At 41.1% G+C, this 27,632-nt stretch overlaps 1 protein-coding gene across 1 annotated transcript; it reads right to left on the reverse strand.

Annotated features, from left to right (window-relative positions):
- Positions 1 to 154: 154 nt before the first annotated feature.
- On the reverse strand, positions 155 to 27,591 carry MAJIN (membrane anchored junction protein). The gene is made up of 12 exons (XM_081282585.1): positions 27,427 to 27,591; positions 23,834 to 23,923; positions 18,649 to 18,766; positions 14,754 to 14,799; positions 10,612 to 10,687; positions 10,306 to 10,431; positions 8,988 to 9,019; positions 8,327 to 8,418; positions 6,751 to 6,814; positions 2,348 to 2,420; positions 951 to 1,059; positions 155 to 332 (listed from the first exon to the last, which is right to left on the reverse strand). The coding sequence occupies exons 3-12, from the start codon at positions 18,747 to 18,749 to the stop codon at positions 287 to 289; spliced, it is 765 nt and encodes a 254-aa protein (XP_081138711.1). The 5' UTR covers positions 18,750 to 18,766; positions 23,834 to 23,923; positions 27,427 to 27,591; the 3' UTR covers positions 155 to 286.
- Between the last annotated feature and the right edge of the window lie 41 nt (positions 27,592 to 27,632).

The raw sequence follows: 27,632 nt of genomic DNA on the forward strand, positions 1-27,632 counted from the left end.
GCATTAGGATCCTAAGTGCTGGAGGCAAAGGACCTACACTGGCCCTCAGGGCACTGAACTTCTTATATCATAGTATTTTAGAAAGCCCCATTTTTTTTCCCTTGATGTCTTAACTAAGGAAAAAAAAATTATAAGGGATGAAGGACAAGAAAAACCCACAAGAGGGCTCAGATAGGGGCCATCATCCCCACAACTGAGGTGTTGCTAAGATGCAGTCAGAGGAGGAACAGCTCTGGAGGGGTTGCTGTTAGAGAGGAGCTTCTCCCTGCTGCTGAGTCTGGAAGGCTCACTGGCTGTTCTTTCTGAAGAAATATCGAAATGGGAAGACAGTGCTGCAGGAACAAGAGCAGAGTAGGCTGAGACTAGAGATCTCCTTCCCTTCTCCCCAGTTCCCATTAATGACTCATTAGCCAGGGCATTTTGCTCTGGGGAACCACTGAATGGAAATTCAGGTCCAGAACAGCATTTAAGAAGGTAGCTAAATTAATTACACGAAGAAGGGAGAAATAAAGGAAAAAGAATTGCAAAGGGATGGCTGAACCCTAGACAGGGAGGGATTTGCTAACTGTTCTCCACAAAAAAGACTCTGAAGACAACCTAGGTTCAGAGGGAAGGACAGAAATGTTTTGAAAACTGTATTATCTGAATGGCCCCAGTAAAACATGAATAATCTCTATTCAAGCAAGGTCTGTGAAGCCAGGCCTTATTCCTAGTACATTAGAACGGGGGTGAGGTGCACAAAAATGAATGAGATGGTATTAAATTCCCAGTTAGGGCCCACGTCCTCAATCTCATTTCCACAATCTATCCTGGAGATCACTGAGACACTTCTGCAAGTCATCTGTTTTTACTCTCATTTCCCCTGAAAGACTCAATGAGGCAGCTCTGGAGCTAGACCACTGCTTGGATGCTGGATCTCAGTTTGATGGCAGGAAAGAAGTCCTCCTTACCTTAGAAACCCAAAGAAGCCACTGGTTCCTAGCTCTTTAGGTGGAGGTGGGTTGTTTTGCTGTAATGGTGGGACAACTGGCCCTGGTAGACTGTGTTCCTTTTTAGAACCTGTAAAGAAAACACTCAGGCAGGAAAAACATATTGGTCCATGGGCTACTTTCACGCGATTAGGAAACAGAACAGCCTCGTGCCAGGATTTCTTTAAAGCCAGGTGAATTATTTGCTCTGACCTTTCCAATTTCATCTCAGCTCAATAAGATGCTAGTCTGACCTTGAAGTATTTTCAAAGCCAGGCTCCACAGATATTTACCCAGCTCAACTCCCCAGCTATCCACCAAGGCTGGTATGTTTTCACACAGAATGACAACTTGCCAAGTAACTCACTCGCGTTATATCCTGCTTCTAGGATAACTACAGTCCACACTGAATCATCATGCTGGGTGAACGATCAGCAAGTCGGAAGGGCAATACCTCCATATGCATTCCCAGGTCTTGCAGAGCCCCCGTCTGTGCCCTCAGTGTTAATACTAAAACCTGAGGGGGAAGGGAGAGAGAGCTCCCCAAGATGGTTCTCCAGTTGCACAGAAAAAGGAAATACATCTCTTCCAACTTTTCCATAACACTTCCCACCTTATTCTGAAACATTTGGAGGGGCTGGGGTTGTGGCTCAGTGGCAGAGCATTTGCCTAGCATGTGAGAGGCCCTGGGTTCGATCCTTAGCACCACAATAAACAAATATAATAAAGGCATGTTGTCCATCTACAACTACAAAAATTTTTTTTTTTTTTAAAGAGAGAGTGAGAGAGAGAGGGGGACAGAGAGAGAGAGAGAATTTTTTTTTAATATTTATTTATTATTTCTTAGTTCTCGGCGGACACAACATCTTTGTTTGTATGTGGTGCTGAGGATCGAACCCGGGCCGCACGCATGCCAGGCGAACGCGCTACCGCTTGAGCCACATCCCCAGCCCCCAAAAAAATTTTTTAAAAAGAAACACTTTGGAACTGCAACTTCACTATCAGAAGCAGAAGAAGGGGGCTGGGGCTCAGTGGTAAATCACTTGCCTAGCATTTGTAAGGCATTGGGTTCAATCCTTAGCACCACATAAAACAAACAAACAAATAAAATTAAGGTATTGTGTCCATCCATAACTTAAAAAAAAAAAAGAAAGAAAGAAGGAAAGAAAGAAGCAGAGGAAGAGCACGCATTATTGCCTCCCTCACACCTTTGGGAGCTGGGAGGGGGATCCTGTTACTCCAAGTCAGTCCCCCTGGAGGACAATCACTGGTGCCTCTAAGGGTGAGAGGAACACCACACGGAATGTGCACAAACTCAGAGCACTAGAAGGGGTAGGACATTATTAAAAGAAGGTAAATATGAACTTCCCAGAACCTACCCTGTTCCTGGGCATCAGTGGTATCAGAATCTAGGTTCGCTTGCCATTCCTGCTGGGGTTTTCTTTCCTTGTTCTGGTAAAAAGAAGACCAAGAAAAGTCCTAAGTTTTACTCCTATATGGCTGGTGATCTGACTTGCTATTTTCTGATGAACTGATTTCACATCAGCACCAGGGCCTGGCTTCTGGCTGCCCAGGCAGGTCTGAGATTCCCTGCTATAGTACTGTCCTTTTTCATTTCAGCTCCCTAACCATTGTCTGTCTAAAACCACAAAATTTAAGAGCTGAGAACAAGCCAAGCTGGGCTTACCTTACTGTTCCCTACTGTGGAGAGTGCCCACTACTACTGACACAATATCAAGGCTTCAGAAACCGGGACAACCTTACCATTACCTTGGAGAACTGAATAACTGTCAGATAAAACTGACCCATAAACCACGTGCCACAAGACAGTATGCTGAAGCTACCCCATGAGTCTCTAGACTGGCCTGGTTGCTGGGGAGGACATGAGCAGAGTGGGTGGTGGTTGTCAAGGCTTCATAGGGAGAGTGACGTCTGGATGGGGCCTACATGGATGAGCGGGATTCTCATCTTGGGGGTGAGGATCTGGACAGTGAGAGCACAGCACTCTGGACAGGGACATGATGTAAAGGGCACAGTACCAATAAAGAGTAAACGCAATCAGCATGACTAGTGCCAGGCCGGGCAGAAACAGGGTGATGGCCTTAACAGCCAGCACAATACAGTGCAATCTTATTATTTCTCCATGTGCCACAGCCTGATAGGAATTCCTCTGCACTCTGAAGAAGACATTCTACAACTGGTTTCCAGGACCACAGCATTTCTCAGTAAACACCCTGAGAGTCAGAAACATGGTGCATATATTTTCTTTGGGAATGTGCCTGAGAGTCCAGCAGAGCCCATGTTCTTGAGCTGTGACACTGTGAATTCTAGAGCAGAATGGGCTCAGGGAGGCAGGCTCAGGGAAGACCTCAGGACATGCAGGACTGGCCCCCCACCCCAACCATAAACTTCAGGTTAGAACAGTAGATCTTTATGAGGTGAGATTCTTCACAAACCCCTCAAATATAGTCCATAGTGGCAGGCCCCTAAGTCATATTCCCCCCAAAGTGACAGGGAACTCTAGAAAGAAAGGACATAGACCATTCTTACTTTTTCTAGACAGAGTGGTGACTGGCTCTGATTTCTGGCTTGAGGAAATAATTCTTACAAGTTTGATGAAACGATGCTCTGGAGCTTAAATTTTGCTATATGGAGTAGCCCCAGTAGAGTGGCATCTATTAGGGCTGATACAGGGACCAGAGGGCAAAGGCCTGGGGACAGAGGTAGAGTCTGCTCCAAGCTAGGGAGACAAGACTTGTGAGGACAAGACAGAGGCCTTTGTGCGCTCCTTTGTGATCTTGAGGGACGTTTTCCCAGGCAAAGTTGTAAGAGAAAAAACAGCCTGAAGGAGACTGAGGGTTTCATCAGGGACCTCCAGCAGAACAGCACGCTGAACCTCTATATGTCCAGGGTTGGATCTGTTGAGAAGTGGCTTCAGTGGAGGGGGAAACAAGCTATGAGCACCAGTCCGTTTCACTTCTAGGCCATTTCTCTGTTTATCCACACCCCCACTTCCACCTTTTTTTTTTTTTGTCCTTCCAATGTCTGGGTCTCTAGGTGTAGGGTCTGAAGGAGCAAAGGGAAGGGATCTACCTTTCCTGCTTATTCTTCCCCAAATCCAAAGCACCGTTCATGAGATAATTGTTGTATTCCGCTAAGCTCTCCCTGTGCAGGTTCCCAATGTGTTTAGGCATGCACAGGCTGCACTGGCTGAGATCCTATACCCTAACTTCCCCCAGAGGGGAGAGAAAATATCAAGCATTGGACATAGGCACAAATTCAATTTTTCCAGCTCAACTGACTTACACTGAGAGTCACTGTGATCATTTTAATTTAGGAGAAATCCTCTCCCTGGGAACAGGGTCTGTGATGGAGGCTGTCTTTGGGCTTTGAGTCAAAATCAATAAACATGCTTCTTTTACTCAGTTTTTTTCTAAACCCAGAATCAGGTTGAAAAGGTAATTATGTTGAGTAAGAAGCTGTGGGTACAGTTCTTGAGGGAGATGATGTGTCAAACTAAGAATAGGAAGGTACGAAGGGTAGGGAGTGAGGGAAACGTTCCTTTAATAATAATCATCTTGGTTGTATAAAGTGTCTTTGTTCCCCAGAGCTTCATGTACTCTTCTTGTACTTTCTCATTTCTTTCTTTTTTTATTTCCTTTTTCCTTTTACCTCTAGAAAGGATAGGAGGTAAAGAAGGGGGAGACTTTCTTCCCAAAGTCACTCAGTGGGCCACTTGGCTATGGCACAACTGGGGCTTGTCCTGGACCCCCAGAGGCAGAGGGCTAGAACCCTCCCCGATGCACATTATAAACTCCTGGAGAGAAGAAGCCAGGTTTTACATGTGTTTGTATGTGCTCTAGCACATAACATAATATAATATCTTGCAAACAGGAGACAGAATAATGGTTTAAAAATGTAAATTGCAGGATGGAGGTATATAGCTCAGTGTGAGACCCAGGTTCAATTCCCAGTACTGCAGAAAGGAAGAAAATTTCTTTTTCTTTTCTTTTTCTTTTTTTTTTTTAAGAGAGAGAGAGAGAGAGAGAGAATTTTTTAAATATTTATTTTTTAGTTATCGGCGGACATAACATCTTTGTTTGTATGTGGTGCTGAGGATCGAACCTGGGCCTCACGCATGCCAGGCGAGCGCACTACCACTTGAGCCACATCCCCAGCCCAAGAAAATTTCTTTTAAAAATGTTTTAGGGAGGGCTGGTGCTGTAGCTCAGTGGTTGAGTACTTGCCTTGCATGTGTGAGCCACTGTATTCGATCCTCAGCACCACATAAAAATAAATAAACAAAATAAAGATATTGTGTCCATCTACAAATAAAATATTAAAAAAATATTTTAGGGAGTTGCACATCTATAATCCCAGCTACTCAAGAGGCTGAGGCAGGAGAATCACAAGTTTCAGGCCAGCCTGGGTAATGTAGCAAGAAACAGTCTCAAAATAAAAAGTAAAAAGGACTGGGGCTGTAGCTTAGTGATAGAGCACCCCTGGGCGCAATCTCCAGTACTTAAAAAAAAAGAAAAAGGTTTTAGGAAATTCTTGTGATCTTGAAGGTGACCTCAAAGCCTTCCATGATCCTGCTGGCCTGTCCAGTAACATTTCTGGTCCTGTGTTCTAAGCTCGAGGTGGGCTGGCTGCAGTCACCAAACACCTGCACTCTTCCCTCTCAGCCAGAGCTCTTTCAGTTCCTCTGAGTTCCTCTGGAAACCCTTCCTTCATGGTCACTTTGTGTTTTCTTTGTACCCTGTGCTTCCTTTTCCCCTGCACATGGCCTATCTATAAGTAACTATCCGCCTGGCCTGACACTGCTGGTGTTTTTAGGGGAGCACACGGTATTCCTGGCACTTGGCACACAGCAGACACAGTGAAAATTCGTTGAATTCATGCACATGTGCTCCATAGCTGATCATGTTATAGGTCCTGGGAAGGTGAAGGAAATGAGTTGGTAGTGTTTGGAAACTTAGGGTCAGAGCTACTTTGGACACATGGAGTGAAAAGAAAAGAGGAAAGATCTATAAGGCAGGTATAACAGCTAATAGCTATTTAAAGAGGGAAAGAAATGTAAAAAGGCACTGCTTTAGGGCTGGGGTTGTGGCTCAGTGGTAAAGTACTTCCCTCACATGTGTGAGGCACTGGGTTTGATTCTCAGCACTGCATATAAAAAATGAATAAAATAAAGTCCATCAACAACTAAAAATAATATTTTAAAAAATGGGCACTACTTTAGAGACTATTATGAGAAAAAAGCCTTGAAATGGAGGAGAAGCAGATATATGAATATTCAAATGGGGAACAGACTCCATAAGTAGAATCAAACCAAATGGTCAGGGGCCAGCACATCACTGCTTCAGAGATTTTCTCTTACCAATTTCCAATGCTGATAAATGTCTAGCTCATATGTTAAAATTAGACATTCCCAGACTCAGACTCCAGTGTAGATGAAAGCAAAAAGTTTTCTAAAGAGAAAGTTCTACCCTGGATTCCACCTCTATTTAATACAGACCTATTTTCTTACTTCAACAGGAAAGTACAAGCAGCTGCTTTCTAAGCTGAGAAGAGAGATGTTTTAACAAAAGGATTCATCCACATGTATATTATGCAGTCACTTTGGGGATGGGTTGTGGCAAGGGGGAAATAGCTGAAAGTGTTCTGCAGACAGTGAAACCTGAGAATGCTCTCAGTCAGTTCCATCTGCAGTAATGGGAACCTTGCCCTGCAGAAGAGCAGGAGCAGCCAGGAACCTCAAAGCCTCCATTTTGGTGCTCACCTTCCTGGTTTCCATATGGGGCTTCTTTTTCCTGCTTTCTTGACTAGAAGTCCCTATCTTGGCCCTGAGTGGGGGAAAAAGCCCAGAAAATGTTATTGGCAGTGACAACATTACCACATTCTAGCAAATGTGGCCCAAATGAATATTTCAGCAGGTTGGCTATTTTTATACCACTCCTGGCTGGCAGGAAAAATTGTGTGGCCAAATTTTCTTTGGGTGCTGTTTTAATTCATAGTAGAATCCCATTTGAGACACTTAAGGATATGAGGTTTGAAAAAGGGAAAATGTGACTGACAGTAGGTTTTTAGATTCTGAGATACTTGATTGAGCATCAAAACCCAGAGAAAGGGAAAATCTGAGGCCTCATCTCTGTGGAAAATTCATTCAAATGGAACACAGCAAAGCTTCATTCCCTCGAGTACCCTCACATCGCCCTAGGTTGGAAAGGAACTCTTAGCTCTGCTCTTCCAACGTGTACACCTGGAAGGCACAGGGCAGCTCCTTTGGGTCTACTCTAGGAACCCACATGGTCCCAGGAAAAGAGCAACTGCTTTCTTTGAACCCGGGTGAAAGCACTGTGGGCTGGGCAGCAAACCACACCTTGGACTATTCCAGCAGGCCTCTCTGGGATGTTAATAAGGAAGACCAAACTATCTTACAGACTCCTTTTATCCCTGAGAATTAAATGATCATAAGTAGCCTTCACAATAACAACTTCAACATTCCACCTCATAACTGATGTACTCAACATTCCACCAACAAGTGATATGTAATAATTGATACTTCACCTAATAATTGATACTCACCCTAATAATTGATGTAAATCCTTTTGCAAGCATTTATATTTCTCTCTGGACTACCTTTAAGGTTCTAAGAGCTTGCTGCTCACTAAGTAAAACAGAATAATTATATTTTATTTTATTCTCTCTTTTTGTTTTTGGATAATGTTCTGACTTCATAATTTCATGCCCTTCGACTGGGCCTTCTATAATGCTGCCATAGTAAGCATTCACTTGTAACAGGGGTTTACTTGAAACTTACATGTTCTTTTTTCTTTTTCCCCAATTTTCTTCTCCCTGATCTTCTCCTTCCTGATCTCTCCTCCCTAATCTCATTTTTTCTGAGTCACCTCTTTAAAAGTCCTCTGTTCCTGAGGATGGGCAGAATCACAGCCTTTGGAAGAGGAAATCCCCTGTGTTTCTCTTTTGTTAACAAAGCAATAAACCTTCTTTTTCCTTTTTCTCAAGACCTTGTTTTCATTATTGGATTGGTGTCAAGGACGAGGACCAAGCTTTTGGTTATATACTGACTGCATTGAAGTCAGTTCTACAGATCCAATTGTATTTCCTCTCAGCCTTCATCTTGAACAGAACAATCCTACTTTACTGAGAAAGGGAATGCGTTCAAATTACATCATAAATATCAACTCGCTTCCTTTCCTTAGCCCACTCACTGGAATAGGCAGGTACTATTGAAACCCCCCAAAAGAAAGTGATTTGCCCGAGAACAGAACCCACTAAGCCTAGGTGGCAAAGCCTGCCTAGGAGGAGTCAGCCTCCCAGACCCTGCCACTGACCTGTGCAGCCCCATCCTGCTGGGGGAGCTTGGCTCTTCCACAAGTCCTCGTTTCCTCACGGAGGCTCCTGCTGCTCTCTTCTCAGTTAGAAGCTTCAGGGAAGAACCAGATTTCTGTGAGCCTCCTTTTCCAGAGTGTCTCACATTCAAGAGGGTATCATGGAAGGGCGCTCCCCATCTTTTTTTTTTTAATATTTTTTATTTGGACACAATGCACCTTTATTTTATTTATTTTTATGTGGGTGCTGAGGATCAAACCCAGCACCCTGCATGTGCTAGACAAACGCTCTACTGCTGAGCCACAACCCCAGGCCCAGGAGCTCCCCATCTTTAACCTGCCAAAGGCAACTTTATTTTTTTGGCAATGCTGGGGATGGAACCCAGGGCCGCATGCTAGGCAAGTGCTCTACCACTGAGCTACAGTTTCAGCCTTCAAAGGCAACTTTTATCAACAGTTTTGTAGCAAAGATAGATAGATGTTCTGTTAGAGACATGGTCTCTGAAATCTAGCCAAGGGGACATATAGGGTCTCCTGCCTACAATTCTGATGGGACCCAGGCAGTGACCAATCAGCAAAGTCTGAGGAAGTCAAAAGCAGCACTTAGGGGAAAATGGGAGGTGATTACAGTGATTTTAATGTTGTACAAAAAGGGCAAACTTACCAATCCAAGAGGAGTGTCATTTATTGGTTTCCCTACAATAGGAAATTTAAATGTCATAATGGATCAAAACTTGTTTTGCCTAAATTTCTGGCTACTATTTATTTCTCAGAATTGGCCCCAGACAAAACCTCCCCATGTACCCTTCTCCCTTCCACCTGGCACCACTTTCACTAAAACAGTATCTTCAAATTCTCCTCCTCCACTACTCTAGAAGGATTGTCATCTACAAGTTGAAATGGGTTTGATTCACATTATATTTAAAGATATATCACTTAAAAGGGGATAATCCTCATTATAAAAGAAAAACTGTGACTTTAGGCATCAATGACAAATGAACTAGAGAGATACTTGAAGCAAGGCCTCTGCACCCTTTTTAAAACACACTAGCACGTGTTTTCTTGTCCCTCAATAAATAAAATTAGCCATGGCCTGCCACAGTCTTGGCTGGGCACAGAATCACGAGCCACCACACAGCTTTGTAGATTCAAACAGCAATTCTTTATTCCCGAACTCACACCGGCCTCCACACACGTTCTGGGGCAATCCCAGTTCTCCTGCCGCCTAATTCACCTACTCCACGAGGCTTCTTTCCCAAAATCTCTATCTCATGAGAACTCAAAAGGAGCTCAGGTAGCAGGAATGCCCTATTTCCACCAGCAATAATCCTCAACATCGAACTTCCCTAAAACCCAAGGTCTTAAACTGGGAACGCCCTTAACCCAAGGAGCGGGATACTTCCTCAAACTGCAGGATACCCCCTAATCCTGGATCCACCCTCGTCCTTGAGTAGGGTCATCTTTCTCAAACACACATGCAATGTCAACAGCGAAATTCCAAGGCAAGTCATTTAACATGGGGTACGCTGGCAAGGAAATTTCGATGCGTCATTCCTACTTGGTAATGGCCCTCAGCAATGGCCCTCAGAGATTAAAAATTGGGAGATACCTTTAAGACAACCCTAAGGTGAGTCACTGGATACTCAAAAGTGAAGAAAGTGTTTATAGAAGACTCACCTCTATTGAGTCTGACTTTGTATATTCCACCTATCAGTATTTATATTGTCAATCTTTAACAACTCGTGAAGTGGTACTAGTATTTTTCTTCACCATTTCACAAAGGAGGCACAGAAAGACTAATTGATCAAAGGTCATACAGCTATAAAGTATCAAAAGCCACGGATCTGAACCAGGCTTTGGAGAACGTGATCCTGGCTTCTTCAAGGCAGTTGGGGCCCAGTCTGCAGACCCTTTCACCATATTCAGCTTGTACTGCTAATGGCTTTCTTCTCTGCCACCCTCAGTCCTCTCATGCTACTTACCAGGTGACAGGTTTTCTTGAAACCATTTCATCTCCACATATAGAGTGAAAACAAAAGGGTAGGGGATCAAGATGATTTCTCCATGTTTGAATTTCAGGTGGGAAACTCTCTCCCACTTGCTTTTATCTGGGAAATGGTGCTAAGGAGTGAGGACAGATGACAGCTGCATTCCCTGAGGACTACTTTAGGGACTAGATTCCCGGCCCCTTTCCATGACCCACCCTCCAAACTGCATATGGTTCTGTTGTTTCCACTGGAATCTACAATGGGAGCTATAGCTCATGATAGCCAGAAAAGAAAGGATACAGGGAAACACAATGAAGTGTTCTGTAACAAAGGGCTGCAGATTGTCCAAGTTTCCCAAGACTGCACGGATGGAATCCTGAAAAAGATATGTGAAATGACTTCAATACTGTCAAATCTCATCCAGTCTTTCCATTTATATTTTTCACTGCTTCTCACATACCCTGTCTTCTAACAAAACTGAACTATTTTCTATTCCCTAAATGTGCCTTCTGTCTCTCCACTTCTGTCCTTTTCCTGTTCCCTCTGCCTGAAATGGGCTCTCTACCCATCAGTACACCTGTACATATCTTACCTTTCCTGTAAGGTACAGTTCAAAAGTTATCTCCTCCAGAAAGCTTTCTCAAGTTGTAATTAACTGTTGTCCCAAACTTCACAGTAGTTAGCCTGGGGCCTCTATTACATTTCACATACATCATACACACGTTTTATTTTCCTTAATGGGAGATCTAATTGAAGTTGAATACACAACTGATTTATCTTAGCATCCCTTCTCCGGTATCTACCATAGGAGGTGATGCAGAACAAGTTCTTAACAAATGGATATGCAAATGAATAATACCAATATTTATCAATATATAGTTATTTTGCTTCTGCTTAAATCAAACCTTTTCTTCTACTCTCTTTAAATCTTAATTGATTAGTTTCTAGTTAACGGTGATTATTAGTTTATGCTAATTAAACACTTGGATATTATAAAAAGACTGCTGGATTTCTACAGGAAAAAAGTGAGGGCTAGGGATGTGGCTCAAGCGGTGGCGCGCTCGCCTGGCATGCATGCGGCCCAGGTTCGATCCTCAGCGCCACATACAAACAAAGATGTTGTGTCGGCCGAAAATTAAAAATAAATAAATAAATATTAAAAAATTCTCTCTCTCTCTCTCTCTTTAAAAAAAAAAGTGAATTTTAGTTCCAGCTCTGTCATTTCACCTCTCCAAACCTCATTTTCCTCCTGTTTGGGCTCTCAGAAGTAAGAAACTGTGTCATTGGCTGGGCGCAGTAATGCACACCTATAATCCCAGTGACTTGGGAGGCTGATGCAGAAGGCTCACAAGTTCAAAGCCAGCCTCAGCAACTTAGCAAGGCTCTAAGCAACTAAGTGAGAACCTGCCTCAAAAAAAAAAAATATATATATATATAAAAGACTGGGGATGTGGCTCAGTGGTTAAGTGCCGCTGGATTCAATCTCTGGTACCCCTCATCCCCCCAAAAAAAGAAACTGTTGTTGTTTATCTTTGTATTCTCTGTAGGAGCATGGTGTCTTGCTTATAACAGCTAATTTTATTCAATAATTACTATGGCAAGTGATTGTTTATATATATGTATCAACTTAACACTCATAAACTCTCTATGAGATAGGCAGCTCTATTATTCCCATTTTACAGATAAAGAAACAGAGATAAAGAGAGGTGAAAAACACTTATTCAAGGTTTACCCAGTTGGTCTGCGAATATTCTCGCTGTTTTGATTTTTGTAATAATCAGGGCAGGCTAAACATTCCCTATATTAAGGCCATGCATGGTGTCCCCAGACCTAGTTCTTTCCCTGGGTCTGGTTTTATAAGTGCTGGTGATAAACCCAATCTGATTTACAATATGACCATTTTGTATGACCATATTATGACTATGATTCTACATTATCTTGATCCACCTTTTGAAAAAATGATAGTATAGCTAGTGGGGTAACTTGCAAATAATCAATACTAAGTTGCAGACTTGTCTAAAAGAACATGTAAACAAAATACAGAAATTTTATTACTACCAGTTGCCATTAAATGTATTGTAAAATTACTGTTTTTATTTTCTAGGTGATTCTGATATCATTAGAAGCCTGCCAGAACAGACAGGTGAAAAGTAAAACGTGTAAAATTTTTCTTTAATAAAACTTGGCAGAGTGTGTTTTAAAAACAAACAAATAAACAAACAAAAAAGATTTACCCAGTTGGAAATGATGGAGCCAGGATCTAAGCCCAAGCAGCAGGGCTTCAGAGCTCACACTCTTAACTAGATAGAGTTAATAGACTAGATCACCTCTCAATAAATATTCGTTGACAATAAATAAATGAATGCAAGACAGTGATAACACTGCCCCCAAACTAATGAAAGGAAGACAAAGAGAAGATGTAAAAAGCACTTTGAAAAAAAGTGTTTTGTTTTACATTTTTTAGTTGACAATAGATCTTTTATTTATCTATTTATATGTGGTGTTAAAGGATCAAACCCAGGGCCTCACCATGCCAGGCAAGTGCTGTACCACTAAGCCACAACTCCAGCCCCCTGAAATTCTTTTTTTTTTTTTTTTTAAAGAGAGAGCGAGAGAGATAGAGAGAGAGAGAATTTTTAATATTTATTTTTTAGTTTTCGGTGGACACAACATCTTTATTTGTATGTGGTCCTGAGGATTGACCCCAGGCTGCACGTATGCCAGGCGAGCACACTACCGCTTGAGCCACATCTCCAGCCCCCCCTGAGATTCTTAATACAATATAGAAATATATGTAAATACTCTCTGGTGGGCTGGGAATGTGGCTCAGGCGGTAGCGCACTCGTCTGGCATGCGTGCGGCCCGGGTTCGATCCTCAGCACCACATACCAACAAAGATGTTGTGTCCGCCGAGAACTAAAAAATAAATATTAAAAATTCTCTCTCTCTCTCTCTCTCTCTCTCTCTCCTCTCTCACTCTCTCTTTAAAAAAACAAAATACTCTCTGGCTACTACTTATAGGGCTGCTGGTAGGCACTGCATACATCTATTCCTAATCCTTACCACAATCTTGAAAATAGGCATCACTTACTAACCTTATTTGATAGGTAAGGGAACAGACTTAGAAAGAGTAGGTAACTTGCCTCAAGTCACATACCTATGTTTGAATAGAACAACTAGATTTCAAATTCAGGTTCTCAAGTCTGTGCTCCCTCCACCCACTATGCTGTCTTGAGCTTTTCTCTGTCCAAATTAACTGAAGCAAAGTAACATAAAGTTTGCTCTGCTCAGAATTTTAAAAAGCAGAAAAATTTCACGGTTCTATATGGAAATAACTGTTATTTATAATGATGTCCTTGAGGCCTTGTAAAATCCTAATGTATCTTTTTTTTTTTTTTTTAAAGAGAGAGTGAGAGAGAGGGGGACAGAGAGAGAGAATTTTAACATTTATTTATTTATTCTTAGTTCTAGGCGGACACAACATCTTCGTTTGTATGTGGTGCTGAGGATCGAAACCGGGCTGCACGCACGCTAGGCGAGGCGCTACCGCTTGAGCCACATCGCCAGCCCCCTAATGTATCTTTTAACATGTAGCTTGAGAGCCACAGGAATTTTTAAGGCTATGACTTAAAGATATGCTTTCTTGGAGTTCTGTGGAAAAGTGCATTTAATATATTATAATTCTTTGCAATGTGGAAGTACATCTTAGTAAGTCACTTGTCCTAAATCCCTGAGTTCTGAAGTTAGAAGAGGATAAATGAGTTCTGACCTCTTGTTTTACAGATGAGGCAATTGGAATCCAGATTGACAAATGATCTGCCAAGGGTCACACTGTTTATTAGTGTGATTAAACCAGGACTAGACTCTAAAGCCCCCAGAATTCCAACTCATCCAATGCTTTCACCAATTTACAAAACTGCCCACCTGCTCAGTTGTCTTTTGGCTGGAAAGCCTAAAACTAGAGGAGCTGGGTAGAAAAGGAATGAAAATGAAATGGGAATAAAGCAACTGCAAATGTTTCTAATTAAAATAAAGACAGCAACCTTATCTATGTATTTACAGTTGAATTTCCTGGACGTCAAGTACCAGGCAGTGGTTGGGATAAGGTTTCCCAGAGTCCTGGAAGGTGGCAGGGCTCCTGAAGTCTTCTATGTGCCAGCCCCCACAAAAGGGTGTGTGTGTGTCTGGCAACTCTGGTGGAAACAAAGTAACTCTCAGCCTCAAAGGTGCTGACAATTCAACTAGAATTGAGAAAGGATATGGGCTTTAAATTTTCCTAGAAAAACAGTAAAGTCTCTTTGCAGAGGAAATGTAGGAGGAGAAGCCAAGTTATCAAGTGGAGTTTGTGACTCAGTTTGTAGGAAATAATTAGAAGTCTGGATGTGGATGTATCCTTGGAGGAAAGAATAACTTTCCCAGAAGTTGTCTGCTTCTTTCCTCACCTCCAGTTCCTGGATGATGACGTCCTTATTTTCTATCTCTTCTCCGCTAGAAGGTAAACAGATAAATGATGACTAACAAGGAAAGCTCTGGCAAGAACAGATTTTGGTCTACTCTTTAAATAGCTGAAGAGACATGAATACATAACAATTGTGTGTGCTGAGGCTGTTGCTCAGGGGGAAGAAGTGATCACCTAGGTGGTGTGGTCTGAGCATGGTAAAAAGTTGTACCAAAATATCTTCTCAGTTGACCTGCCGAGATCTGAAATCCCTGCTGTGACAGCTAATAATTCATTAATCCAGTTGCCCTCCAAGTGTGGTTTGGGGGATCCTAGGGGTCCTTAAACACTTTCTGAGGTGTGTCTAAGAGTAAATCTACTTTTATACTACTACTAAAATGTTATTTGCCTTTACAATTTTTCATTCGTACATTAATGCAAAAGCAACAGTGACAAAACTGCTGGTGCCCTGGCACAAATCTAGCTAGCTGCACTAAGCTGTACCAGCAATCACAGTAATTATTACTGCCACATGGGAGAAAAAAATCCAGTTTCATGTAATACCCTTGAGAAAGCAATAAAAAATAATTATAGAAAACCTCAACCCTTGACTACATCTCTTTTTTTATCTTCAAACTTATATAAATTTATTTTAGCTGATATATAAAAACAAAAATTGTACTTATGTGACATTTTGATACATGTATGGGTTGTACAGTGTTTAAATCAGAGTAAACATATCCCATCTCTTCATTTATCATTTATTTATAGGGAAAACATTCAAAATAACTTCTTTTAGCTTTTTGACATACACAGTACATGACAGTATCTTTTAAAACATGTTATGTGATAACACAGGAAGTATGCATAAAGTTTTTCTTTTGCTTATCAGAATATACCAGGTTCAATATATAATGGCTGACTTGAGGAAAAGCACTCATGTGATTCTTTAAGTTGTCAAACTGAATGAGCTGCTTTTTCCATGAAATTATATATATATTTTTTATTTTTAATATTTTATTTTATATTTTTTAGTTATTGGTGGACACAACATCTTTGTTTGTATGTGGTGCTGAGGATCGAACCCGGGCGCACGCATGCCACGCGAGCGCGCTACCGCTGAGCCACATCTCCAGCCCCCGTGAAATTATATTTTACTTGAATGATCAGCTAACAAACAAACTATGGTTGTTATTCAGACTTGGGAGTTTGATAGACATTTTCTCAAAAATGAATAAAGTAAGTATGTCAACTCAAGGGAAACAACTGATAGTATTTGTTGTCAATGGTATATCTGGGGCTCTCAAGAGAAATTTTGAATTTTGGAAAACTTCTATTCACCATTGTAAGTTTGACAGTGTCAATCTGATAAGATTGGTAGTGACATTAATTTTTTTTATATTATATAATGAAATGTGTCAACTTTCGGAAGATCTGAGGAGGTCGGTGAATCAAAACTTTCTAGGGTTGTGGTTCAGTGGTAGAGCACTTGCCTTGCTTGCGCGAGGCACTGGGTTTGATCCCCAGCACAACAGAAAAATAAACAAATAAAATAAAGGTACTATGTCCGTCTAAAACTAAAAAAAATTTTAAAAAATACCAAATGACCAATGGAGTTCATCATATTACAATATCATGCTAAATACAACATTCATTCAAAAAAAAATAAGATAGGCCAATGGATTTTAACATAAGAGTTCAAAAAGTTCACTGTTATAATTTCAGATTTCACATTGCAACTAACATTAGGGGGAAAAATACCCTACCATTTGAAAAAACCACAAACTACCACTTGTCCATGTTTTTATTTTTGTTTTGTGGTGCTGGGGATGGAACCCAGAGCCCTGTGCATGCTATATACCCCAACTCAATCAAATTTACATGTAGGATCAAAGAAGAATATCTATGATGATTTGAAAGGGCTATTATTATGTTTCTACCTACCTTTCCCAACTACAAATTTATGAGTTGGTCTTTTTTTTTAAATATCAACAAAAACAATGCAACAGACTGAATGTGGAAGTAGATATGGTAATGCAGCTAACAGTCTCAGACACTAATATATTTGCAGAAATGTAAAATGATGCCAATCTTCTCACCATTTTTTTTCACTTTAGAAAATATTTTAAAATGAAAACTTCATGGATATATCATTTTAAAATTAATACATTTAACAAATTTACCATTTGTTCATTTTGAAGCATATAACTCACTGGTATCACTTCTACAATGTGGTATTGTAACAGTGGTCCATTTTATGCTTTGAATATAGTCCCTGCTGCCCTGCCCCTGCAATTTATTTTAAAAATAGACATTTCTTTCTTTTCCTTTCTCCCCTCTCCTCCCTAATCTCTCCCCCCTCCCTAATTTCAAGGGAGATAAGATTACCTTTTTCCCCATCCCAGGTAGAGTTATCTGTCCCAGAGTACACACCCACCACAGGAATGAAGTAATCCAGATTTGGGGGATGGCACCAGAAGATATCAGAAATGACTATCTCCCAAATTAACAAGTGAATTACAACTCCCACAGAGAACGTGTGGAATATAGCCTTTGAGTCACCTCTTTAAAAGCCCCCTGTTCCTGCTGATGGGCAGAATCACAACCTTTGGGACAGGAGTCCCTGTGTTTCTCCTTTACTAGCAAAGCAATAAATCTTTTTCCTTTTTCTCAAAACTGTATCCTTGGGACTGGGATTGTGGCTCAGTGGTAGAGCGCTTGCTTAGCATGCGTGAGGCACTGGGTTCGATCCTCAGCAACACATAAAAATAAAATAAAGGTATTGTGTCCACCTACATCTGGAGAATAAATGTTTAAAAAAAATGTATCCTTGTTATTGGATTGGCACTGGGGACAAAGATTGAGCTTTCGGAAACAGTATGACCATCACTACTATTTCCAAAATTTTCTATCATCCCAAGCAGAAACACTGCTCAAGCACTAAGTCTCCATTCTTCCCTCCTCCCAGCCCCCATGTCCTCTAATCTACTTTCTGTCTCTGAATTTCCATTTTATACAAATGGAATCATACAATATTTGTCCTTTTGTGACTGAATTTTTTTTCACTTAGCATATGCTTCAAAAATTATCCTCCTTATACATATATCACAACTTCATTCTTTTTTGCAATTTCTTTTTATGGACTACAGATAATCCACTGTGCATATATACCATTTTTTTATTCATTTATTCACTGATGGACACTTGGGTTGTTTCCACCTTCTGGCTACTGTGACCAATGCTGCTATAAGCACCATTGTACAAGTTGTCCGAGTCTCTGTTTTCAATTCTAGGAGTATAATTGCTGGTCATATGGTAATTATGTTTTAAATTTTTGATAAACTGCCAATCTGTTTTCTATAGCAGCTGCACCATTTTACATTCCCACCAGCAATTTACAAGGGTTCCAAATTTCTTCACATCTTTGCCAACAGTGTTACCTTCTGCTTTTTTTTTTTTTTTTTTTTCAGCCATGCTGGCAGGTATATTGTGGTTTTGATATGTATTTCCCTAGTGATTAATGATATTGGGTATCTTTTCATAAGCTGCTGGCCATTTGTATATCTTCTTTGGAGAAATGCCTATTCAAGCCCATTGTCTGTTTTCTAGTTGGATTGTTTATTTTTCTGTTGTTTAGTTGTAACTGTTCTCTATATATTTTGAATATTAAACCCTGATTAGATATATGATTTGCAAATATTTTTTTCCATGCTGTGGGTTGCCTTTTACTCAGTTAGGTACTTTTTATTAGATCCAAACCATAACAGAGAATCCTATAATATGCTAATCCAACAACTGGATGGCAGTCTCCTGAACAGAATGAAGACAAAGAGGGGATGAGCTTGGAAGAATATACTAATTTGGGCTTACACAGGCTACCCTCCTATCTTGAAAATTACCTGATGCTGTTGCCATATCTGATTTTGAATTTGTACACGTTGGGTCCTGCGTGAAGAAACCTCGTCTCTGGAAATGGGTAGGTAAAAGGTTTTAAACTCATTGCTTCCAAATGGTAGCCTAAATGAAGTAGAAATAATAGAGAATTATTAAAAGGGAAAATATTGTTCCTTGCATATGGGAAAGGGAGCTTATTCAATCTGTAGTATCTCTTCTCAAGTAAAATGCCCAACACTTAGTACCATTGCCCTTGTACCAGGCTCAGGTCTGCTATTAGTCATTGGGACCATTCTCCTACCTGCATGGGGAAGATTCATGGTGTGTTGGGATATCTCTGCTTGAAAGCAAAAGACCAGAATGCAAGTTTTGTTGTTTATCTTATGGCCTTGTGCAAACTACTTCTCTTCCATAGACTAATGATGCTAACATCTGTCTTGATTATTCACAAAGTTATGGTGACAATGAAATATTTCTCCCAAATATTTCTCTTTTTTTAGAGAGAGAGAGAGAGAGAGAGAGAGAGAGAGAGAGAGAGAGAATATTTTAATATTTATTTTTTAGTTATTGGCGGACACAACATCTTTGTTTGTATGTGGTGCTAAGGATCGAACCCGGGCCGCACGCATGCCAGGCGAGCGTGCTACTACTTGAGCCACATCCCCAGCCCCAAAATATTTCTCGAATCTATTATCCTTCCCTATTCCCACTTCTCCTGGAACCTAGGTGGGTATGAAGAGGCTCAAGTTAAATAATGAGATAATTCAGAGGATACATCAATAATAGGCATAATGAGAAGGACCTCTGCCATTAATTTGAGATGAAATTAAGGAATTAGCACAGCTCCCTGACACAGCCAATGCAACAGATAAGGATGTACACCCTAAGGTTTCCCTGTCTTGTAAGAAATCCCTGCCTCTCAATTATTCTTCCTCTCTATCACTTGTGAGGCTTCCCTAAGCCCCAAGAGTGCCTACTATACCCCTAGCACTACTACTTTTATTTTTCTAATTCCAGAATCTCTGACCACCTAAGTTAAATTCCACAGGGAACTCAGTAAAGGGGTAAGATGATATGGGGAGGATAGCATGCTGCTTCTCCAAGAAGGCATCTGCATGTGCTCAAAGGTACACTGTGATTTTTGTCACTAGGGCTTTGTTGTGACACTTTATAGAGATAATAAACCTTGCATTCCTTTTGTCTCTTCATATGGAACTTTAAATAATGAGTAGAGAAAGAGGTCTGGAATTCTAAAGGATCAAAGCTACCTGTATACAACACAAGGTATTGATTTCAGAGAGAGCTGAGATAGAGTAAACAGAATAGGTACAATGTAAGATGAATCTGAGTTTGAATCTCAGATCCAGTGACCCCTTTAATTTCTCTGAGCCTTGGTTTTCTTACACAACAACAAACAACAGTGACTTTTTTTCTTTTTTAAAGTCAGGGGTTCACTATATTGTCCAGGCTGCCCTGAACTCCCTGGGCTCAAGCAATCCTCACACTTCAGCCTCCCAAGGAGCTGAGATTATAGGAATGTACCACTGTACCCAGCTAACAACTTTTGCCATGCCCTATTCTAATTGCTGTACATATTATCTTATTTCATCTTCACAAAAAATTATGAGCTAAGTAGTCTAAGTTTTATAAATGAGGAAACTGAGGCACTGAGAGTTGAAGTGACCAGCACATAGCTATGAATATTGGAATCTGGATTCAAACTTAAGTATAGATCCATTAACTACTCTGCCAGTGGAATATCTGGGGGATATTAGGAGGAAAAACAAGTTAATAAACAAAATAATTTTTCAAGTAGTAAAATATCATTCACACATAAAGGACTATTTCCATTATTCTTCCTTTCATATTACCCTAATGTCATTTCTACTTTGCAGGGAAAACTCTTGTATGTTGAAGTCAGCAGATCTTTGGGCCCAAAGAATGGAATTTCCCATAGTTTCCAAAGTTTAAGTCTGGGTTGCCAGTAAGGAGAGACTCCAGGGTCTGATCTCGGCTCTGTGGGATTAGAATGAAAGGAGAGTGGAGCCAGAATTCATGGGACTATTTAGACTAAAATTGCAGTCAAAACTAAAAAGTAGTTGATGCCAAGTCCAAAGTTGCTGGAGTGAAAATATTGTTTATATCCTAAGAAAAAAACTTGCTGATGCCCTTTGTCCAGGGTATAGCAGGAGCTCAAATCTAGATTTGATAGAGTTTTGGTGCCAAATGAGTTTTCTATGTAGTAGGCAGGGAGCCACCTGGTGAGACTTAGTTGCTGCCACAGAATTTTAGCCCTGTTATTCAGAGTTCTTCTAAGATGTAGTCACCTGGGGCCTGGGGGCATCAGAGCAAAAGAAATGAAGAACATTTGCTGGATGTGACAATCTAGAGAGGAAATGTCACGTGCTACACCATAGCTGGCTATTTGAAAGAAGAAAAAACAACCTACTTCTAGCTGGGGCCTGTTCCTGTTAATTGCTGGCTGCCCACTTCAGAAACAAACAGCACACGCTAATTACCTCATGTGAAAATAAAGATTAGACAGCATAATCCAAAACAACAACATAGTAGTAATGGTTCAAAGATTTCACAGGATTATTTTCCAACATTTTCTACTGTAGCCATGGTGACATTATGTCCCAGTAATTGAGTTGATATTACCTTTCAGAAAAAGGTCAGATTCTAGACCTATTTTTAGGTGACCACAAATCATGATGGCTTTTAAGCAAATGAAGAGAAATTATAGAAGAATGGGATGGTGCAAAAGACATAAGATTTAAAATTGGAAGACCAAGGCTTAAATTCTACTTTTGCCCCTCATTAGTCATTAGCAAATCAATTAGTCTTTTCATTTCTTAGTTTCTACATCTACAATGGGAATTGCACCTACCCCTGGACTGTTGCAGGAATTAAATAAGATAGTGTGGTAAGCAGCTACTCCACAAATTCCAGAGTATAATATAAAATACCAGCTATTATGACAGATTTGAAGAGTTTCTTTCTGAATGCTTTACAAGAAAAGTGAATCCAAGAAAGCAAAGTTGATTAGCTTTAACCTCAGTGCAAAATCTGACAAACCCCAGCCTAGAATCTTTCCTTGAAAATACCCAAGTGGGGCTGGGGATGTGGCTCAAGCGGTAGCGCGCTCGCCTGGCATGCGTGCGGCCCGGGTTCGATCCTCAACACCACATACCAACAAAGATGTTGTGTCCACCGAGAACTAAAAAATAAATATTAAAAATTCTCTCTCTCTCTCTCCTCTCTCACTCTCTCTTTAAAAAAAAAAAAAAAAACCAAAGATGTTGTGTCCGCCGAAAACTAAAAAATAAATATTAAAAAATTATCTCTCACTTTTTTTTTTAAAAAAAGATGAAGATTCATCAACTCTAAAAAATCTTTAAAAAAAAGAAAAAAAGAAATTACTCAAGTATTAGATTTAAAAGACACACAGAGCCAGGCATGGTGATGCACACCTATAATCCATTACTTGGGAGGCTGAGGCAGAAGGATTGCAAGTTTGAGGCCAGCCTTGGCAATTCAGTAAGACCTGGTCTCAAAATAAAAATTAAAGAAGGGCTGGGGATGGAGCTCAGTGGTAAAGTGCCCCTGAGTTCAATTCCTGGTATCAAGGGAAAAAAAAAATGAAAGTAACAACTTCCACAAAGTCACATAATCCAGTATGGACCCAGGAATAGTCCCTCAAGATTGTCAACCCTTCTGGTCTCTGCATTTTCCCATTACAACCTATCACCTTGTCATTTTAATCTACAACCTGTTCACACTCATGACTAAGGATGATCCCAGGCAAATTCATTCTGGACAAAGATATTGAAACAAAATATGAACTTTTCTGATGAATGGTTCATAGGATTATAATTTGGAATGTAAACTCTTATATTCACATTTTTTGTCTTCAAACTCCATTTTCAAAAGGAACTATTCTGTTTCTTCACAATGCAGGGTGATAAGGATAACTAATAAAAATGGATAATTGCTCACTGAAGTACTTAGCACATAGGTTACCCAATAAGGAAGTCATATGTGTGTATGTGTATATATGTGTATATGTAATATATAACACATATAATATATACACACACACACATATATGTGTATATATTTTGCATGGGGGTGGCGGTGGGTACAGGAGTTGAACCCAGGGACTTATTCTTGCTAGTTAAGTGCTTTACCACTGAACCACACCCCAAGCCCAAGAAATTTTTTTTTTTAAACAAAGCATTAAGATACAAGACAGAAAGAGATTGATGAGGCTACTTCCAAGCTTACTGACATCATTCTGTTTTCTCAAAGGTTTTCTCCCCCTTTCTGGTAAGATGTAACCTTTAAAATGCCACTGGCATTCGTGCAGGAATAGATTTGCCCTTGGACCTGTTTCAGGTTTTGTTTGGGGGAGGAGGGAGAGTAATTAAACTTAATAGGAAGAGAACCCTCACATGAAATCAAAAGGTCTTAGTGGATATCTCAATAAACCAGAAATGAATCTAAATTAACCTCTTAAATTACTCTTCACACCTAAGTGCATCTTCGACTTCCATCTTAACCCTAAAAGTTAATGAAAAACTTGATTTGGTCAATAGATCCAGGATTGTGCTCTTTATCCAAAAAAACAGTGGTTCCTCATCTCAAGACCCACCTAGCAGTTGTGACTTGTCACATGAAAATCATCAACCACTGCATTAGCATTCACACCACCCTGAACTCACTAAGAATCCTACCAACCCCAGGAACCCAAAAGGCATTTGGATGTAAAATTGCAGGCAGTGAGGGACATTTTATTTTATAGTTATACCACTGGGTGACCTGCCCTGAAGGATTACATGTAGGGAGAAGATTAAAAATGAACAGGAAGGGGGGCTGGAGTTGTGGCTCAGTGGTAGAGCACTTGCCTCACACGCGTGAGTCCCTGAGTTAGATCCTCAGCACCACATAAATAAGTAAAATAATGGTATTGTGTCCAACTACAATTGAAAAATAAATATTTAAAACAAACAAATAAATAAATAAAAATAAAGATATTGTGTCCATCTACAAGTTTTTTAAATGAAAAGGAAAAAAAAGTAGTATAAATAGTTTCAAAAGGGCAAGTGGTGGAAAGAATATCCTCAGTTGAAGAGAAAGGAAGCATCTTTTACAACGTCGAGCTATAAACTGAGCCTCTAATGTACATACCTCAATAGTCTTAGTGGCAGAAGATACAGGGAAGTGTAAAAAGAAGCCTCCAACATATACTTTATTCTTGGCATGAAACAATGGTAGATTCTGAGGAAATTAATAAGAAAACAAAGTGCTGGGTGAAGTGGGGCAGGCATGTAATCCCAGGGACTTCGAAGGCTAAGGCAGAAATAACACAAATTCTAAGCCACCCAGGTAATTTTATGAGACCCTGTATATTACCTTACAAACTGACCTAGACTCAACATTAGCTGTAATTCTTCATATTTTACCACTTCAGCATAATGAATTAGGCTAATAATTGAAAAGAAACAGAATGTTTTGCACTCTGAAAGGCCATCAGACCACAGGGACCTGACAGCGAATAGGGCTTACCCAGGAAAAAAACAAAACACAACCCTCTTTCTTTCTTCTTTCTTTTGCAGTGCTAGAGATTGAACCCAGGGCCTCATACACACCAGGCAAATTGGTCTACCACTAGTTACACCCTCAGCCCCCCGCAATATCTTATTTATAAAGCACTTTTAATTTATACATAATGCTTTCAAATGATCCAAAATTTTCTACTGAAGTAGGCAGGGCAGATTCAGATAGCACTTATGCTCCATGCTCAGTGTGGTTGTTTTTTTTTTTTTAACTTTTACTCAAATTTGACTATTTCAATCTTGTGTTCATTTAACATTTATTCCTTTGGTTCACAAATACCTGCATCCCCACTCTGTGCCAGAAACTAAGAACTGGAGGTAAAGACAATAAGGTCTTGATCCTTGCCTGCAAAGAGCTTACAAATGGTTTTAACAGCTACATACAAAGAGGGTGATGTGGAAAAATCAGAGAATCCTAACATACACTGGAGTCAGGGAAGCCCAGTGTTTTTTTTTTTTTTTTTTTCCTTTGGACTGGGGATTGAACTCCAGGGGCACTCAACCACTGAGCCACATCCCAGCTCTATTTTGTATTTTATTTAGAGCAGGGTATCACTGAGTTGCTAAGTGCCTTGCCATTGCTGAGACTGGCTTTGAACTTGCAATCCTCCTGTCTCAGCCTCCCGAGCTGCTGGGATTACAGGCGTGTGCTACCACACCCAGCTGGGAAGCCCACTCTTAAGGGATTCATTTCTGAGCATCAAGTAGAGAGGCACAAATGGTGACTAGATATGGGGTCTGGGTTCCAACAAGAAATAGCATGTACAAGAGTCCTCAGTTAGGAGAAAGCATGGGACACTCAGAAGTACAGTAACCTGGAACATAGTGTGCACGTGCTGAGTCAGATTAGCTGTGAGTTAGTTGTCATACAGCTTGAGAACCTACTGTGCACTGGGCTCGGTTCTGGGAACTGATATAGTAGGTAACAAGAGAGATGTGATTTTTCATCTCTAATGGCTCACATTAAAGGAGGTGTGGAGAACAACAATAAGCACACAAAAATTTAAATTAGTTGAGTAGTATGAAAAAAACATATTTTGTGGATATGTGTGTTGGTACCATGGATTGAACACAGGGGCACTCCATTAAAATGGCCACATACCCAGCCATTTTAATTTTATCTTGAGATGGGGGTCTTGCTAAGTTGCTGAGGTTGGCCTCAAACTTGCAATCCTCCTGCCTCCACCTTCTGACATGCTGGGACTATGGGGATGTGCCACCTCACCTGGTTTAAAATAGGCTTTTAAAGTAGAGTCATTAGGAGACTGCTTTAATGTGGCCAGTGAGGGATTTTCAGTGATCACAAGAGACGAGGCCATAATGGAAAAGAAACAACCATGCAAAGATCAGGAGAAAAAGCATCCCAAGTAGAAAACACAGCATGCACAGATGCTCTGTGATGGGCAGTTTAAGGGACAGAAAGGTCAGTGTGACAAGAAATTAGAGAATGAAGACAGAGTAGAAGGAGACAAAGTCAGTGTGTTAGGCAGAAGCCAGACCATGCAAAGCTTATAAATCATTGTAAAAAGCCCAGAGTTTATGCTAAGGGCTTTATAAAGGGGAGAGAAATGGTTTGTTTTAGAAATTACATAAATATCTGGTTGCTAAAAGGAAGAAAACTGTAAGGCAACAGGATCAGAAACAGGGAGATCAGTTAGGAAGCTGCTGTAGTATTCTAGGAAAAAGATGCTATTGATGTGGACTTCGGGTTTTATAAGTCATGGTTGAATTTGAGGTGCATTTTACATTAACTCATAGATTTTTATGGGACTCTAGGATGACTCTTAGCAATTAGCTGGATAGTGGTACATATCCTTTACTGAGACGGGGAAGATTCTAGGAAAAAAAGATTGGGGTGCAGAATCAATAGTTCTGTTTTGGTTAAGTCTGAGAAGCTCTATTAGACATCCAAATGGTTATGATAAGGAGGAAGACTCTTTGTGTGCAAGGGATGGAAACCAGGATGGAAATATAAATTTGAGTCATCAGTGTTTAGAAGGCATTTGAAGCTACTGAAATGGATGAGATCATCTAGGAAGAAAGCAGAGAGAAAGGATGACAGCCTTCCTCATAAGCTGAAATTGTGCAGTAGATCCTAAGAGAAATCAGAAGGCACTGAAGGGTATAAAAAAAAAAAATGACACTTCCAGAAGACTGTTAATATGGGAAACAACCCAGAACAAGAGAGGAGAGGGGACCAGCGAGGAGACTTTAGCAGCTTCAGGGAGAAGCTTACTGTGGTTTGGACTATGGTGATATAAGTGGAGATGAAGAAAGGTGGATCTGATTGGCAAGATGCCTCGGAAGATGCCCAATTTGGTGACTTCTTGGGGAGGTAACAGTCCACGGTGACTCCCAGTGAGCTAAGTGACCCCTCCTAAAAAAAAAAAAAAAAAAAGCCTGGGAAAGTTTGTTGTTGTTTTCAGTTCTTGGCAGTGCTTGAACCCATGGCCTCACGCATGCTAAGCACTTGCCCTACCTTTGGGCTCCACCCCCGAGGACCAAAAGCCAAATGTGGAGGGGAGGATGCTGAGTTCACATTTGGACATGCCCAGCTTCCAGGTGCCCACGAGATACCGTACACTGTTGGGCACTGTGGGTTCCTACCTGCAGGCCTGCAAATGAACTAGAGATGAGAAAAGTCGAGGGTGGTCAGCACAGTGCACCGGCCTGCATCTTTCTGTCTACCTTTCCAGATGCCAAGATTCTACCTTTTCAGCCCGCTTCCTGGGAGCTGAACGAAGATCTCAGGGAGAACCATGACTCAAATATTTACTTCCCAGGTGCAATCAGGCATTTGAAAGCCAGAGATTCATTCGGATCATCAAGACATGATGTGACAGGAAACGTTTCAATGGAAGAAGTCTCATGTTCATGGCAACTGCTAAGCCTGACTTAGAGGGTGGAGATGGATCAAAGGAGCCCTTCTCCAGGCGGGAGTTTCTGGGTGCGGGGAGCGGGGGGGGGGGGGGCCTCGGAGGGCTGGGTGGGCAGCAGCACGCGGGTCCCTCGCCAGCCGTGCCCGCGCTGCCCACGGCGCCCTGCAGCATCCCTGGGGCGACAGGGTGACCTCTCAGGAGGCTGCCGAGGGGGAGGCCGCGCCGCGGGAAAAGGAAAGAGTCACAAAGCCGACCTCGCGGGGGGCACCGGGGCGCGGGCCATTACCTCAGCCCCCGGCAGCTACGAGCTCAACCAGGCTCTCGAGCACTGACTAGGCGTCCGCCGCGCCCCAGGAAAGCGGCCACGGACCGTGGAGTATCGGCTAAGAAACGCTCTCTGAAAAGGGCGGACGCCGACCTCGAGCCAAGCCACATTCGACGCTCAGTCGCTCAGGCGTCCGCCCCGCCCTATGCGCATGCGCAGCTGCACAT

This window comes from Spermophilus citellus (assembly GCF_964194105.1).
Source record: "Spermophilus citellus genome assembly, chromosome: 2".
Taxonomy (NCBI): Eukaryota; Metazoa; Chordata; class Mammalia; order Rodentia; family Sciuridae; genus Spermophilus; species Spermophilus citellus.